At 41.9% G+C, this 16,929-nt stretch overlaps 1 protein-coding gene across 2 annotated transcripts in view; it reads right to left on the bottom strand.

The window, feature by feature from the left end:
• Window positions 1-16,914, bottom strand: part of PARP9 (poly(ADP-ribose) polymerase family member 9) — a 31,660-nt gene extending 14,746 nt beyond the window's left edge. For both annotated transcript variants that reach the window (XM_061193163.1, XM_061193164.1), the window contains exons 1-7: window positions 16,848-16,914; window positions 11,908-11,989; window positions 10,697-10,730; window positions 7,661-8,499; window positions 5,403-5,630; window positions 3,966-4,166; window positions 900-963 (exon numbers count right to left, since the gene is read on the bottom strand). In XM_061193163.1, the coding sequence (XP_061049146.1) occupies window positions 900-963; window positions 3,966-4,166; window positions 5,403-5,630; window positions 7,661-8,499; window positions 10,697-10,730; window positions 11,908-11,922 (1,381 nt within the window). In that variant the 5' untranslated portion in view covers window positions 11,923-11,989; window positions 16,848-16,914. The remainder of the gene's footprint in view (window positions 1-899; window positions 964-3,965; window positions 4,167-5,402; window positions 5,631-7,660; window positions 8,500-10,696; window positions 10,731-11,907; window positions 11,990-16,847) is intronic.
• Between the last annotated feature and the right edge of the window lie 15 nt (window positions 16,915-16,929).

Raw genomic sequence — 16,929 nt, forward strand, 5'->3', positions numbered from 1 at the left:
CAGAGCTCTTCAAGTTCCCTCTCCTTCATTTCCAACACTGCTGGACACTGAATGTCCAAAAGTGAACTCTTCTAATAAAGGGTATAAGCAAATCATTTCGACCCTAATAGAAAATATCCTAATAGTTTCTATTGCTGGTTGAATGTCTGGTGTTCTTAACATCTATAGAACACTGTGGATTAAAAGACTATTTCAGAAGTACACATCCTAGTTGTCATGACACAATTCCACCTCAGTCCACTCAAACTCCTCTACAGGAATGGAGTTATAAGACAAAGTTAATCCTTCTCCAACAACTACCAGGATTGGTTTAGTCCAGTGATCCCCAGACCTGGTTCTGCAGCAAAACTGACCAGGAAGCATTGAAAAGTATACATGTTTGGCCCAGACCCAAAGTTCCTGAATCAGAATCTGTAGGGTTGGGCCATACATATTTTTGTTTGTTCGTTTCTTTTAAAGTTTCCATCACAATCCCAATGATTACTCAGGTTTGGGTAGCATTGGTTTAATCCACTTATTATTATCTGGTATTACTGATATGTATTTTCTATGATTACTAATAAGTAACTCCATTTAGATGGCACTCCATTCAAATCAGAAAGAGTAACTGGCTTAGTAAGCTTATGAAAAAAAAATATAGACATCTATTTGTGAATGAACTACCCACACTGTGGATTACCTACTTCAACTTAGCTTCTCTCTGTTCATATCATGAAACTAGACTGAGCAAAAATAGAATCATGGTCAGGTATAGAGCACATTGGTATCCAGGCAGGAGCACAATGAAACATGTTTGGCTTATTTATTCATCTTCTCCCCTCCATTAGTTCGGATGATCAAGAATAAAATGAGCCTATGGTGGTAGACTCTATTTCTAGATCCGTGAGTTTCTTACTCACCACCAGGGTAATTGTTGAGACCCTGCAGCTTCAACTTATTCTTTTCCATTTCAGTGCTGAAAACCTACGAGAAGCAAAACAGAGCAGAGAGTCCTAAGTGGGGCTTTTAGCCACTGTCATCAAAATCCCTCTCTCTACCTACACTCACATACTTGACCTCAACCACTCTGTCATCCCCCATTTCCACTGCCACAAATCTAAAGCAGCCTTTAGGAAAGTCCTCGGGAACAGCAAGTGCAGCACTACAATCTATTAGAACATGTAGGGGAAACAAGTATAGGAAAAATGGAAAAAGAAAAAAAAACACCTTAAAATCTGGCATTAAAAAAAGGAGAAGGTACATCCCAAGGCAAAATATCATTTATTCATTCATTCATTCATTCATTCATAGATATTAATGCCCTGCTAATTGCATATTAGGCACTGAACTAAAGCTGTGGATATGTCACTGAAGAAGACAAACAGAGGCAGATGCTCTTGTAATCAATAAAACAAATTCATTTTAAAAAGTTATACGCACACCATGCTTTGTTTGTAGATTAAATAAATGATCAATTCCTGTAAAGTGCTTATAATTGTACCCAGCATATTATAAATATTCAATATGTTAGCCATTGTTATAATTATTAGTATGTGACAGTCTACACACAAAGATTTATGTATATTGCCAGGTAGATCCTTTAACATAGTATCTATTTGAAAAAACTCATCTCTCCTAGGGTTTGGAACCACCATGCCCAGGGTCTTCCTTGTTTAAAGTTGATGCAATTGGCAGTAATTCTTCATTGAAAAAGATGGTAAATAATGAGGTAAAGACTAGATTTTTCATTGCGTCTGAACTTTAATAATGAAGTTTCTTAATCTGTAGTACTTTTTCTTCATAAATTATATTTGCAGCTGCTATTTACAGAGCATAAAAGCCCTCAATCTTACCGTGCTTATTTAGTACCTGGAGAGGTCATAACAGGGAGGAACTTCCCTGCCCTCCAAAACAAATGACATAACATTATCTGCTGATAAACAGACTAATAACAGCTGCCAAACACAACATGGATAAAAATCAGCTCTCTTCCAAAGTCACTTAAAAGTCAGTATGTGTCGCAGGGTTAGAAATCATTTAGGCAAGGCTTTTGAACTGAATGTGAAAGAAAACTGTACCTTAATCAGCATCAATAACATAGAGGGTGTGGATAACAAGCAGACAGTCTGCAAGCAGTCTGGAAAAGTAGATCCAAATGGCAGTTTTTCCAGCTCTGTCCACGAATGACTAACACCTCACGTGAGGAATGTAAGGAGTGTTCCTAGTAAGGAGTTCCTTATTCTGAGACATGATGTCTGGCACAAGGTAGATATGCAATACATACTTGTTAAATAACCAAATGAATGACTGTTCATTGCCTTTTACAGATACTCAGTGGCACCCAGGACCCTTATCATCATGAAATACTAGCGAACACAGTATTTCAGTCAGCTGGGGAGTTATTTACTCATTGTCATCCATGAACTGGAAATTCATGTGTGTGTGAACATAAGTATCACTTTATTGTGAGCTCAGTAATTGGTTGGTCTTCCTGAGTCAGGTCCACTCTAGATGCCTGACAAATCCATTTTCTGGAGTGTAGGGACCTTGCCAAGGTAATGCCCCCTGTGAAGAACTGCGTAAGTTGCCCTCTGATCTTTCTGAACATACACCCCTCACTGAAAGACTTATTTAGGAAGAAAAGATGTGCTTAGCAGAAGACCAGAGGTGTACACATATGTGTACACGCACGTCATACTTCTACATGGATATAATGTAGTGTTAACATTGAAAAAAGCCTGATGGAATGGTCAATGTTCAGGGTATAATATAAATTACTTTGTAAGATAATCTTCTCCTTTGAGTTACAAAACTGGAAGCTGTATCATCTTTCAAGTTATTTTTTCTGTATTTTTGCTTAGTGGTTCAGAACACAGGCTTTGGGGTCAGACCAACAGACACAGGTTGGAATCTTGGCTCAGCCACTGGATTGGTGTGTACATATCAACCTCTGGTCCCATTTGTAAAATGGAGATGACAATAGTGGCTTCATCATAGGACTGAGGGGAGAATGAAGAGAGACAGCTTCTTCTTGGCACAGTACCTGGCTGATGCAACTCATGGCAACTACTGTTATTATTAGCCTCTGGGGAAGCCCTCAGACTGTGGTTGATCTTTTCTGTATTGTTGAACCGCCATTTACATTTTTGTTTGTATGTTGAAGAGAATGAGAGCCTTCTTTTCTAGTTGTGGTTAATTCCTCTTACAGGGATGTGGTGCTTTATGGACAGTCCAGAGACGTGCTCAGGGCACCTATCTGGGCCCAGTAACAGTCCTCTGCTGGGGGCGGGGAGGGACTGGTGAACTTCATTCGAATGACAGGATGTTTAATTTTGTCAAGAAGGTAAGCTACTTCATTGGGTAATTCACCAATCTTTCAGGTCAGCTGTGGATGAGACAGTGGTGTACTGGAGCTGGCTTACACTGGCTCATGAGACCCCACTGTGAACACCTCTTTCCAATTCCTTCTTCAATGATGTAACATGGATAGCTTGATGTCAGCAATGGAAATCAGTAAACACTACAAACCTCCCTGTGTCTAGTGAGGCAGCAAGAGGAATAAGAACCTTTACACTTGTTCCAGAAAAGAACAAGATAGAACAAATCTGTTTCCTTGTAGGGAGAGAGAAAATGGCAACCACCCCCCACATGGAGACAGCCTGGGAGGTGGGAAAGAGAAGGGGAAGGAGTAGAGGACCCCATAAAACTAGGAGGTTGTTTACCTTTAAGGAGCGGAGGGAAGAATAAATGCCAACAAAGGACAAGAGAGAAGCTAGGTAGTGGGGTAAACATGGCTTGTACAATGACATTCTTTACTAGGTCAGAAGTGAGCAATTTATAAAAATTAAATTTCACCAAGTTAGACCATCACCATGCTGTACAGCACTTAACAGGCCCCATGTCTTACTTTGGAGATACTAAACAGATGTTGTTGAGTGAATGAATGAACAAACGAACTGCAGGACATTTCTAAGACATTAACTTACCTTATATAACTGCCATTCTTTTGGGAAGATCACAAACTTTACAGTTAATTGTTGCAAATGGTGTCTGGCAAATATTAAAACTTCATTAAACATAATCTCTGCTGCTGCAGAGATTCCAGTCCCAAGGGCAGGAAAGGAAATGGAAGTTATATTTAGCTCAAGGCATTTTTCCAAGCATTTCCTCATTGCAGTTTCCAGTGTCTGCAGGAAAAACACAAATTCAACATCAGCCTTGAGTCAAAAATAAGACTTCACTTACCCCTTAATCCTGCCCATATTTTAAAATGCCAGCCTCCACTATTCCTCAGGGCCATGTCCATCCCTCCTCAGAGAACAGGAAAGGTACCACTCCATAGGGAACCCATTATAGCTATAAGGTTAGATGATGAGAAATGAAAGGGCTGAGAAACTGAAGTAATTGAGTGGTCCATTTTGTGCCATTCAGGACGCCTGAGCATCGTGATTTCCCTCAGTTTATGTAGCCTTCTCCCCAGGTTAGAGAGCCAACCTTCAGTTTATCCCCACTTACCTGCCACTTCTGGGTCAACATAAAGAGCTTTAATAAAGGAGGTAGAGGTTAAAGTAAGTAAGCAACATTTATTTAATGTCATTAAGATCTGTTATGTAATTTTTTGGGGCAGATTTACACTTCCATCAATGTTTCAACATTCAAACTGAATACTAATGTAGGAAGGTTATCTAATAACCTTCCTACATTATACTAATATACTAGTATATTAGTTATACTAATGTAGGAAGGTTTTACTAATGTAGAAGGACCTTGAAAAACTGAGGGGTAGAGGGTGACTGGAGGACCAGTTTGGGATTTGAGGGCTCTCTAAACAAGAGAAGACCAGAAATGGAGACAAAATAAAGATAGACAAAGGTAGAAAAGGGGATTAAGTTTCCCTCTCTCCACTTGTCAGTAGGTTCCCCCTATTCTTTAATGCATGTAATTTATGTCCCTCAGTTGTAGAGTCAGGCAGAAAGCTAAGCTCCACCACAGGCACAGACACCACAGGCGATAGATTTGACTGGAATGGTATTGGATGGGAGATCCCAGGTCCCCCTGGAATTTAACAGATGGCAGGAGATATGGAGAGGCTGAATCCCAGGCCCACGTAGGAAAAGGCCTACAGGGTCACTGGGTGCGGTGAGGTGAACAAGTGTGCAGACTGAGGGAGCCCTGATGTTTCTGTGTCTATTTGCGGTATGTCAACTTAAAATTTAGACATGGGTTAGGTGATATTTTAAATTAAACTTAAGATAACTTGTGACAACAATACCTGTTTAGTATTTCAGGTATTCACAGTAGTAGTAGAGAATGGGGATTATTCCACTTGACAATAACATTTCATGAATGTAATGACAGGATGGAAATTCAACAGACTACATAGACTCTGGAGATACAGAAAGATAAATTTATTTTGACCTTACCAGTTTTTGTTCAGAATATCCTGAAGGCCACAACACATGGTATACGTATTTGCAGGGCAATTTAAATCCTTTTGTGACCAGTACCAACTGGGAATCTAGTGGTGTTTTAGTCATATTTTGGCTAAATTCCCTTTCTATTTCATCTCCTGCTGCTTGTAGAATTGATTTTGACACAGATGTAGCTCTAAGACCACCATGTGGATATACAGAATTAACAATTACATTCGTCTGAAAAGGAAAAAAAATGAACAAGATTCAGTGTTAAATTACTTTTTCTTAAATGACTAATTTAAATCTTTATTTCCCTGAAGAGCTTTGAAAAATACATTTGAAGATCCTAAATCCACAGAAATATCACTTAATAATGGATATAAAATTTCCAAAGCATGATCATTTGACTGCCATGAATCTGTCTGTCCTAGTCAGAAATTAGGTAAAGTATGTAGATGATACAATTTTTATTGCAAACATCTGTCAGCCCCTTGCTGGCTTATACCCCCAATATCCCAGATTCACAGCATTCTCTATGATTTGTTTTAAGCTTTATCAATAAGTGGTTTCACTCTCTGCCCCACTGTCATCACTTTTTGCTGTTTCTGTGTGAATTTTCATTTTGTCTTACAGAGTGGAAATAAAATTTCTCAGGCAATTTCTATCCCCTAAAGTTTGTGTTTTTTAAGGTAAGTAGTACATGGTGAAAGAAAGCACAAATGAGACAAAAAAGTCTTCAGTGGGAAGTAGGCCTCCTTCTTGGTGGGGTCCCCAGATCCCCCTAATTCATCCTGATGGCTTTGGCTCCCTTTGGGGGTAACTTCGGTACTTCTCATGAATGTTAATGAATGTGTCACTTTGAAAGTGAAATCAGAATTTGCAAGTCGGGGGCATTGGCACCCTTTACAAATTTTAAAGTTCCTTGTGTTGGCAATAATTAAATACAATAAAATTTTAGTTAAAGGGATAAGTCATTCAACCAGGATGTTTCCACTTTAATTTTAAATTGGCATATTAATGACTTATCAAATAAATATTTCATCTCATGCCGTCCCCTCAGTCTTCTTCCTAATTGTCTTGCAGGCAATAAATGGCATTTTTTCACTTGTGATTAAGTCTATTTGATTGTGGCCGTAGGAGAGTCACAGATCCAGGGGAAAAATAGAGAATATAGCCTTATATCCTTTCTCTCTCTTCCTCTGTTGCAGCCCTTGCTCCCTGCTGCCCCCTTCAGTTACTCATCAGTAATTTGTTGAACACCCAGATGCATGACCAGAGACCAGCCCCAGGGCTACAGAGATGAACAAGCCACGATTCCCACCTTCGAGGTGCTCTCTGCCTGGCAGAGAAGCTGCACTAATCCAGAAATACCTAGGTTCACTGTTACCCTGACTCCCTCCCCTCCCTGTCAGGGTCCTCACCTTTGTGCCCTATGATCCCTGGCTAAATGCTAAGTTACACTTTGTATCCTCCTCAGCTCCTGGCACAGAGCCATATACTCAGAATACGATTTACAGCTCCGCTTAGGTCTCCTGACTGGTCCAGCCTACTACTTTTGATCTGTCAATTCCTCTGTATCTCTCTGATCCGTCATTTTAACCACCCAGGCCTCTTCTCCTGCCAATTCATAACTATCATAACTTGAGATCAGATTTAAAACTCACATCTTCTGAAGTAATCCTTCTTGAGCTACTACACTCCACTCTTGTCACAAATGTATATACTCTTAAATACGAATTCACTTTGTATTAAGACTTTTTTGTTTATTATTGCTAGGTTGCTTTAGAAATGTTCAGATGGTTTGTCTCCCCAATGAGATTTTTCAAATAGAGAATCTTTTTACATAAAAAGAATAAAATAGATTTTAAGTTCCTCGGAATCAAAGATTGCTCTATTTCCTCATGGTGCCTAAGAATAATGGCAATAATAATTATAAATACTTATCACATGCCAAGTTTTATTCTAAGCAGTTTATGTGTATTGATTCCAACTCTAAGATATAAGTGCTATTATTATCCTTATTTTACAGATGAGGAAACTGAGGATCAAAAGGTAAAGTAATTTGATTCAGGTCACCCAGTTAGTAAGTGGCAAAGCTAGTATTGAAATCCAAATGATCTGGCTCTGAAATCCATACTCTTAACCTTACTTAACAAGATGCTTTCTAAACCGTGTTTGAAATAGTATATGCTCAAAACGTACTTGATAGGTAATAAACAGTTCAGGGATCCCCTTTGGTAGTGCAAGAAAATAAAACAAAGACTTACTTCCTGCGTTTCAATGAGGCCCTCAACAATCTGGAGAGTCAGGTTGTTCACAACCATAGTATTGAAAAGGTGGCTGGCTTCTTGACTCACCCAGGACCCCAGCTCGTTCCTCCCTAGGATGGCTTCTGAAACAGTTTTAAAGGCAGCAACAGTACAGTCCTCATTGCTTACCAGGTGAATTTCTTTCAAATTACTGGCTAGTTGCATGTTTTGGAAATAATACTTGATAGTTTCCACAATGACCTGTGTACACAAATCCAGAGGGAACTGGAAAATCCCAGAGCTCAGGGCTGGAATCGCTACAGTGTACACATTATTATTGACAAAATCCAAAATCTTTATAATGGCTCTTCGCAGTTTACTGATACATTCCTCTCTATCCATTAACCCCCACCGAGGCCCAACAGCATGGATAATGAGTTTGCAGGGAAGCTTCCCTGCTCCTGTGATAGCTATGTCACCAGCTGGAATTTTGCCATATAAGGAAATACGTCTTCTGCTCTCCTCTTGGATTTCAAGGCCGCCAGCTTTCACAAGGGCCTGGGCCAGGCCTCCCCCATGCATGAGGTCTTCATTGGCTGCATTCACCACAGCGTCAACAGCATGTCTGGTGAGGTCATCCTTCCAGACAGATAACTCTAGCCTGGGCATCAGCATTTTTCTGAAGACTTGTCGAGACTCACTGTTACCTTCCTGGGCTGGAGAGACTAGGCTAAAGATACAGCTAAATTTATTCTGGAGGACTTCCCACAGCCGACTCTCATTATTTTTTAAAATTTTGAAGTCACTGTGATTAATGGAAATTTGCCGACTGTAGTTTTCTCTGAGAGTATTAATCTCTGGAAAAGGAAAGAAGACAAAAAATAAAGAAATGAGCAAGCGTTCCTTTGAAAAGAATGTAATTCTACTTCACACCAGGAGACTGAGCTTCTGTGCAAAAGGAAAGATGAGCTTCCTCTAGGTCCCCTCCTGATTCTCCCTCTCACCTAGACCTGTAATTAGACCAAAGATATCCAAGAGTTTTCAACGGTAAGTCACCATAAAGTGCTTAGTCGTGTGCCTGGCATACAGTAAATATTCAATAAGTGGTAGCTACTATGATACAATGATGGTGGTTTAAAACTGTGCATATCAGGGCTCATAGATTTAAAAAATCTACATAAAAATGGCAAGTTTGGGAAGACCCATGCTTAAGGCACAAGTATTAGAAAGGACTTACTTATGAGTCAAAAATATGTGGAGGCTTTATTCATAACTCGTTTGCCTTTGTCAGTGTCTTGGCTTGGGTTCTCCTAGAAGCTGATTCTGAGGCAGGGGTTTGAGTGTAAGTTTATTTGGGAGGTTATCCCGGAAAACACCAGGGGTGTGGGATGGCAAGAGGAGAGTGGGAAAGTGAGACAGGGAAAGGAAAGAAATGAATAAAGGGGGTGTTACAAAGCAAATGAAGCTTAACTCCCCAGGGGGACAGTTTAGACCATGTGTCTCAGAATTATATCACCAGAGGGGTAAAGGAGCGGGGATATTTATTCAGTTTTTATCAGTCATTGGTCGAGGATGCTCCTGGGTGCATAGTCCAGCACATGGGCGGAGCATTGACAATATGACAGTAAATAATTCTTCACCGTACTCTAGTTTTGTAGCGCAATTTTGGTGGAATTAAAACTGATTGGCTAAAAATTATTTACTGCATGTGGCAGCAAGATGATGTGCTGCTCAGATCCCCCTTCAGTGAAGGGGGCAGTATGGTTAGCTGACAGCCTCCAGTTGTTAGTCCCTCAGGGCCCATCTCAGCCTTCCAACCCCGGTCACGCTATTCTCAGTGTGGCTCCCATCAATGGCTGAACAAGGCCATTGATGTCCAATGTGGGACTCCGCCAGTGAGCAACCTCAGGCTGGCAGAGTTTTGTTTTTTTTTTTAATTAATTAATTAATTAATTAATTTTTGGCTGCATTGGGTCTTAGTTGCTGCACGTGGGCTTTTCTCTAGTTGCGGCGAGCAGGGGGCTACTCTTCGTTGTGGTACGCAGGCTTCTCACTGAAGTGGCTTCTTTTGTTGCAGAGCATGGGCTCTAGGCGCACGGGCTTCAGTAGTTGTGGCTCGCGGGCTCTAGAGCGCAGGCTCAGTAGTTGTGGCGCACAGGCCTAGCTGCTCCGCGGCATGTGGGATCCTCCCGGACCAGGGCTCGAAACCGTGTCCCCTGCATTGGCAGGCGGATTCTTAACCACTGCGCCACCAGGGAAGCCCGGGCTGGCAGAGCTTTGCCAGGTTTTCATTACAGTCTGATGGCTCCACCTGCCCAATCCAGTTTCTTCTCTTTTCCTTTTACCTTCTGCATTCCTAACTCCATCTCAGTTTCCGCATCCTGGAGAACCCGACCTGTGACAGTGCATTTCATGGGGTCTAAGGCATCATTATTATATGCCACTGAGAAAGGAAAAACGATGCCAACTAAACCTATCAGTGGGTAGAGAGTAGCCTTATTTCAGAGATGTGAAAAAAATGTGTGCCCTAAAATAGATTATAGTGTAGTAATTAATTATTTTTTACTTCAATTCCCATTTCTAATCTGAGTCACCTAGAAAGACCTCTGGTGGCCTCACTTACAATTACCTAAAAGCAGCAGCACATGAGTAGTCAGAGCCAACAGGCTTGTGCTTTGGTTGAAAATCTCAAGTGGGCCACCCAAGTTTAGGCAGCTTCCGTTTTGGCTCTTACAAGCCTTGTTGAGCAAGGAGACAATCAGTGGGTCACCTCTTATGAACAGTTTCAGTTCTAGGGCTGTGGTCAGAAGGGTCTCACATCTTGTGGGCAAAGGATAAGATCAACGGGAGCCCTAAGGGAACACATCTGCTGGTGCCACACTGCTTCCGAAGCAGTCCCCCTTCTGAGGCATATGCCCGGTCCCCACAAGGTCCTGCAGTCACGCACCTGAGCATCTGTGGGGGAGATAGTCTCCTCTGTATTCCCCTTTCTCCACTAAGGAAAGATAGGAGCAAAGATTTTCTGAGACAAGAGTGACAGTGAGGTAATCCTACCTGATTTCTCATTGTAAGCTGCTGCTCCAACACCCTGTGAAAAGTGAGAGTGGTTTAAAAAAAATTGAGACCGAATGATTTACAGATTACTGATGACAAATACCATTTCATAAACACAAAGCAACAGAAACCTTCCTAAGAACACTGGGTTTGAGGGGGAAGGGGAACACGTTTGTTTGTTTAATCAGCGTGCCTGAAATACTTGAAATACTAAATGTTCCAGCCAACACTGACTCTACCCCGCTTCCCTAGAGGCCAATGCACTTTTTTTTTTTTTTTTTTTTTTAAACATCTTTATTGAAGTATAATTGCTTTACAATGGTGTGCTAGCTTCTGCTTTACAACAAAGTGAATCAGTTACACATATACATATGTTGCCATATCTCTTCCCTCTTGCATCTCCCTCCCTCCCACCCTCCCTATCCCACCCCTCTAGGTGGTCACAAAGCACCGAGCTGATCTCCCTGTGCTATGCGGCTGCTTCCCACTAGTTATCTATTTTACATTTGGTAGTGTATATATGTCCATGACACTCTCTCACCCTGTCACATCTCACCCCTCCCCCTCCCCATATCCTCAAGTCCATTCTCTAGTAGGTCTGTGTCTTTATTCCCATCTTGCCAATGCACTTTTAATTCTGGATGGGATGAAGGGCTGGAGATTACCACTTGAAAAGGCTCAAAGGTCACAGACCAAAATGACCCAAAACTCTCAGACAGGACTCCAATCTCCAAAGGATTGTGGGGTTTCTCTAGACAGAACAGAAGACATGGGGACATGAGCTTCATCAGCTACACCTCCCCATCTACCACTTTCAATTGCTTATTTCGTGATACAAGCCTGAATGTGGAATTTTCAGGATAAACAAATGAGGTGCCTTTTCCTTAGTCCCTTATTTTTATTCCTCCTCCATCCTCCTCCTCCCCGCATGCTGCAAAAGCAGAATTGCTGAATGAGTAGAGAGAATAAAAATGATACTGAGGCGACATTTTAAAAAAAATCACCCATGCCCATGTTGACTCTGTTGATTATACTAGCATATTCTTGAGTCCCCATCTCTCGCATGGGGCAAGGAGAAAACTTTTATTGGGAGAGTAAAACCAAATAAGAATGCCAGTTATAACTGAAGACCCCAGATTTTTTGCTGTTACAGGAAGAACTATTCACGTGCTGATCAAAGTTTATTACTTATATACATTTATGCTTTTTACCTTGGAAAAGTCCATCCTCCAGGTCTCTGGGGTCTTTCAATGTTTACTCTGTTTTGCGTTTCCCAAATGTGGCGGCCCCCTTCTAGGAATGAATAGAAGGATGTAATATGATGAGCATCTTAGGGAATTTGGTGAGAATATACAACAGGAAGACTAAACAAGATTTCTGATCTTGAGTGATTTTTAATTTCATTGGTGAAGATGCACACATTTTGCTTTTGCTGCTGTTGTTACTGTTTACCCTCTATCCTTTACAGAGAGATTCAAAGAAGGGAAAAAACTGTATGGGCTACAGCAGGGAAAGCTTTATGAGGAAGGTGAGGCTAGAGCCAGGCCTTAAAGGACGAAGCAGGCTTTTACATATTTAGAAGAGGAGGATGATACCAAATGGTAAAACTAAGCACAGCATTCAAAGAGCAATGAGGAAAAACCAGCCTATGAGTGAGTGAAGACCCCTGGAAGGGGTCCAAAGAGAGGGAACTGTGCTTATGCCTGTGGAGGATGTACGTTACTGAGTTTGTGATAAATATCTCTGATCAAATTAGAAAGGGGATTGTCTGGATAAAAATCAGAGACCATGGGAAACCACATTTTAATAATTTTTCCTTCTAACAGGTAGGAATTAAAGACTGTGAATTTTGAGGAGAATAATAATAAAAATGCTTAAAGACACCGTTGCCCACACTTGTTTCCACATAGTCGCCTCTAGGCCTCTGAAATGATTTCTGATGCCTTTGCAATAGGAAAATTTTGTGCGACTCTCTACAGCATCAGAACACTATCATTCTTTCTTTTTTTTTTTTCTTGGTAATATTTATTTATTTTATTTTTGGCTGCATTGGTTCTTCATTGCTGTGCACGGGCTTTCTCTAGTTGCGGCCAGCAGTGGCTACTCTTCGTTGTGGTGCGCGGGCTTCTCAATGCAGTGGCTTCTCTTGTTGCGGAGCACGGGCTCTAGGTGTCTGGGGTCAGTAGTTGTGGCTCATGGGCTCTAGAGCGCAGGCTCGGTAGTTGTGGCTCACGGGCTTAGTTGCTCCGCAGCATGTGGGATCTTCCTGGACCAGGGCTCGAACCCATGTGACCTGCATTGGCAGGAGGATTATTCTTAAGTGTCAGGAAAAGCTGCAAGTCCAAGTATAATCCAAAAATGCAGGGAGAAGACGCATTTTTGCCTCCAGAGGGCACTGCTGTTTTCACAAAAGAAGGAAAACTGCCGCATCTGCTCCCACTGTGGGCTTCCAGTGGGTTTTTCTTTAGATGATGTTGCACTTGTTTTCTTTTTTCTTTTTTTTTCTTTCATTATTAATTTTTATTGGAGTATGGTTGCTTTACAATGTTGTGTTAGCCTCCACTGCACAACGGAATGAATCAGCCATACACATACAGATATCCCTTCCCTTTTGTACTTCCCTCCCATTTAGGTTACCACAGTGTATTAGGTAGAGTTCCCTGTGCTATACAGTATGTTCCCAGCAATTGTCTATTTTATACATGGTATCAATAATGTATATGTGTCAATCCCAGTCTCCCAAGCCCTCCCTCCCCACCCCTTTCCCCCTTGGTATCCATACATTTGTTCTCTATGTCTATGTCTCTATTTCTGCTTTGCAAATAAGATCATCTATACCATTTTTCTAGATTCCACATATATGCTTTATTATACGATATTTGCTTTTCTCTTTCTGACTTAATTCACTCTGTATGACACTCTCTGGATCCATCCATGTCTCTACAAATGACCCAATTTTGTTCCTCTTTATGGCTGAGTAATATTCCATTCTATATATGTACCACATCTTCTTTTTCATTCCTCTGTTGATGGTAGGTTGCTTCCATGTCCTGGCTATTGTAAATAGTGCTGATATGAACATAGGGTGCATGTGTTTTTTTGAATTATGGTTTTCTCTGAGTATATTCTTGTTCAGACCAGGCTTCAAGGGCTCTGGGATAGACTTAGCAGTGGGGGATGACACTCTTTTAACCCCAAAGAAATTAGAAACAAGGGGCATATTGTCCAAAACACTCAATCTCTTCTATTTTATTTTAACAACAACAATAGCAACAAAAGCCTTCCCAGCTTCCCATCACTGGTTCCTACTATGTTCCTTTCTCTTCATGGGCAGCATGAAGGAGTTGACTCTCCGTCCATCTGCCTGCTCAGCCCACTGCAGTCTGACTCCCAGCTCATCCCCAGCCCCCTCTGAAACTGCTCGTCAGTGTCTTCCACGTGGCTAACCCCAGTGGACTCTCTTCTGTCCTAATCTTTATTTGACCTCTCTCTATAGTTTCATTCTTCATTTCATTCTCTGATTCCTGAACCTCTGCTTTTTGGCTTCTCCTATACCATCTTCCCTTGGTTCTTTTGTTACCTCTCACTTTGTCTTTACAGACCTTTGCCCTGGATTCAGCCTCAGTCAACTATCCCAGGATTTTGTCGAGAGGCACGTCTCAGCTCATTCTGTACACCCTCAAAGGGTGATCTCATCCACTCTCACGACTTCAACTCACCAGCTGCAAATATGACTCCCACATCTGTATCTCTAGGCTATGGCTCTCCTAAGCCTCACTTTTCAAGACTACCTGAACGTCCCGTAGTCCCTTCAAACACAGTCTCTGCAAAACTGGACCCATAGTCTCCTCATCTCCACTCCCCGCACCGCTACCTACCCTCACCCAACCCCCTCCAAAATCCATGCTTTATCTCCTGGATTCCACAGCTTGGTAAATGATACACCATTTATCCACTCAAGTCAGAAATCTAGAATCTTCTCTTCTGTCCCATATTCAACTCATCACTGGGTCCTGTCCACCTAAATCACTTTGAAATACGGCCCTACCCTCCTTGCTCATTGATACCACTTCACTTCAGGGCCTCAGGGCCTCTTGCCTGAGCTATGGCAATACATTCTTTTTAAACATTTAAATGTACTTAATTTTATGTTTTATTGTTTGAATTGTTCAAATTTCGAAAGTATAAAAGGCTCCCTCCTACTCCCCTCACTAAATTCCCTTCCCAGAGGCAATCACTGTTATTAGCTTCTCCTGTGTCCTTCCAGAAGCATTTTTACACAAAAGAAGCATCTTTTTTTCCTCACAAAGAAGGCATTTATTTGAAAAGCACTCTCTGCTCAAAACCTTCAGCAGACTCCATCACCTATGGTAAAGATCAAGCTCTTCAGCCTGGCATTCAAGGGTCTCTTTGCCATATCAGTTTCCCAGCCTCCCCTTTACATACCCAATGCTCCGGCGGAATTACAGTGCTGCGAAATGGCACTACTCGATGTTCTCCAAACTCTCCTTCACCTCTGGGTCTTTGCCCTCATGGGGAGGAAGCTCTGGGACATCACCTTGGTCAGAGTGCTCTTCAGAGCCTGTGCCCATCCTCAAAAGGTAGCATGTTATACACACTGTTCTGCATCTTCCCTTTTCCATTTAATGTATTCTAGAGATCTTTCCACGTTAGCACATAGAGAGGGTCTTCCTTCTTTCTACTGCTCATTGCATTCCATTGCATAGATGCACTATAAGTTATTCAACTGCTAGTACCCCCTTTTATGGACACAAGGAGTTTCTAATCTTCTACTATTATAAAAAAGGCTGTAAAGAACACCTTAGTACATAGGTCACTACACACAGGTGCTAATCAATAAACGGGACAAATTCCTAGAAGTGGAACTGCAGAATAGGGATGTATATGCAGTCATAATTCTGATAGCACTGGCAAATTGCTCTTCATAAAGACTCACCCATTTCCAGTCTCACCAGCCACGTGCAAAAAAACCTTACCTCTGGCCTCTCCACCTCCATTCATCCCTGCATGGAAATGTGTCCTTCACATGATTGTCAACACCAGCTTTCTAAAATGCACATCTGACATGTCACTCTCCTGCTTGACCTGCCTACGAGCCTTCCATATCTCGTTACGATCTTGAAGACTTTTCACCGTCTAGAACTGTGCGGTCCAGTGTGGGTCATTAGCCACATGTAGCTCTTGAGCACTTGAAATGTGGCTAATCACAACTGAAAGGTGATGTAAATGTGAGATAAACACTGGATTGCAACGACTCAGGATGACAAAAAAAGAATGTAAAATATCTCATTAATAAGTTTTTAACATTGATTACATGCCTAAATGGTTAATTTAGGATATAGTGAGCTAAATAACATAAAATTAAAATTAATTTCACCTGTTTGTACTTTAAAAATTATAGCTACTAAAAAAAATTAATATGTAGCTCACATTATATTTCTATTGGACAGCACTGATCTAGACCCTTCCTCTGTCATCTCCCTTACTCATCACAGCTTCCCAAGGCCTCAGTGTCCCCTCTGTGCTTCAGATACAGTGGTCTCTGTGCCTTTGATGCTCCCCATCCCTCCCTCTCCTCTCTTTTAAGATTCTTCTTCAAACTTCCTCTCGAGGCCTTCAAGAGATTTTGCTTCTTTAGTCACAAGTCTACCTCACCTTACCAGCAGGTGAGGTCAGGTGCCTCCCCTTTCACCTTTATTCCCTAGTACACAGGGCACAGCATGCAGTTCAGTATTGTTGGCCAAATCGAGAAATGAGAGCAGAAAAGCCCCAAGAGCCAGTCTAAAGCATAGCGTTAGAGAAGGTAACATGTGCTGTGTCACAATGCAGGTGAACAAATTCAAATTTTAAAAAAATGTAGGTAAGTTTAACCTGAATTCAGAATGTGAATTACATTTCAGCTGCAAATAATAGTAACAACAGTAAGAGTTAAAAGGAATCACAAACTCAGGAGAAACTTTCTTTGACTTGAGCATCTGCCCAGCCTCCATCCTCACCAGGGGAGGCTTGGCCCTGGGCGCGTCTCTCGACCGCTTCTCCCCTGCCCGCTCCCCGCCCGAGTCCGCAGGAGAGGAGACCCGGGCGCCTCGGCGCCCCACCGCCCCAGGAACAGGGGACAGGACCTACTCACCCGGCAGTCCGCGGCAGGGAGCGCAGCGAAGAGAGGAGCGGGTGCGGCTCTGCCGGGAACCGAGAGTGATCTCCGGGAAAGC

The sequence above is a fragment of the Eubalaena glacialis genome, chromosome 6, assembly GCF_028564815.1.
Source record: "Eubalaena glacialis isolate mEubGla1 chromosome 6, mEubGla1.1.hap2.+ XY, whole genome shotgun sequence".
Lineage (NCBI taxonomy): Eukaryota > Metazoa > Chordata > Mammalia > Artiodactyla > Balaenidae > Eubalaena > Eubalaena glacialis.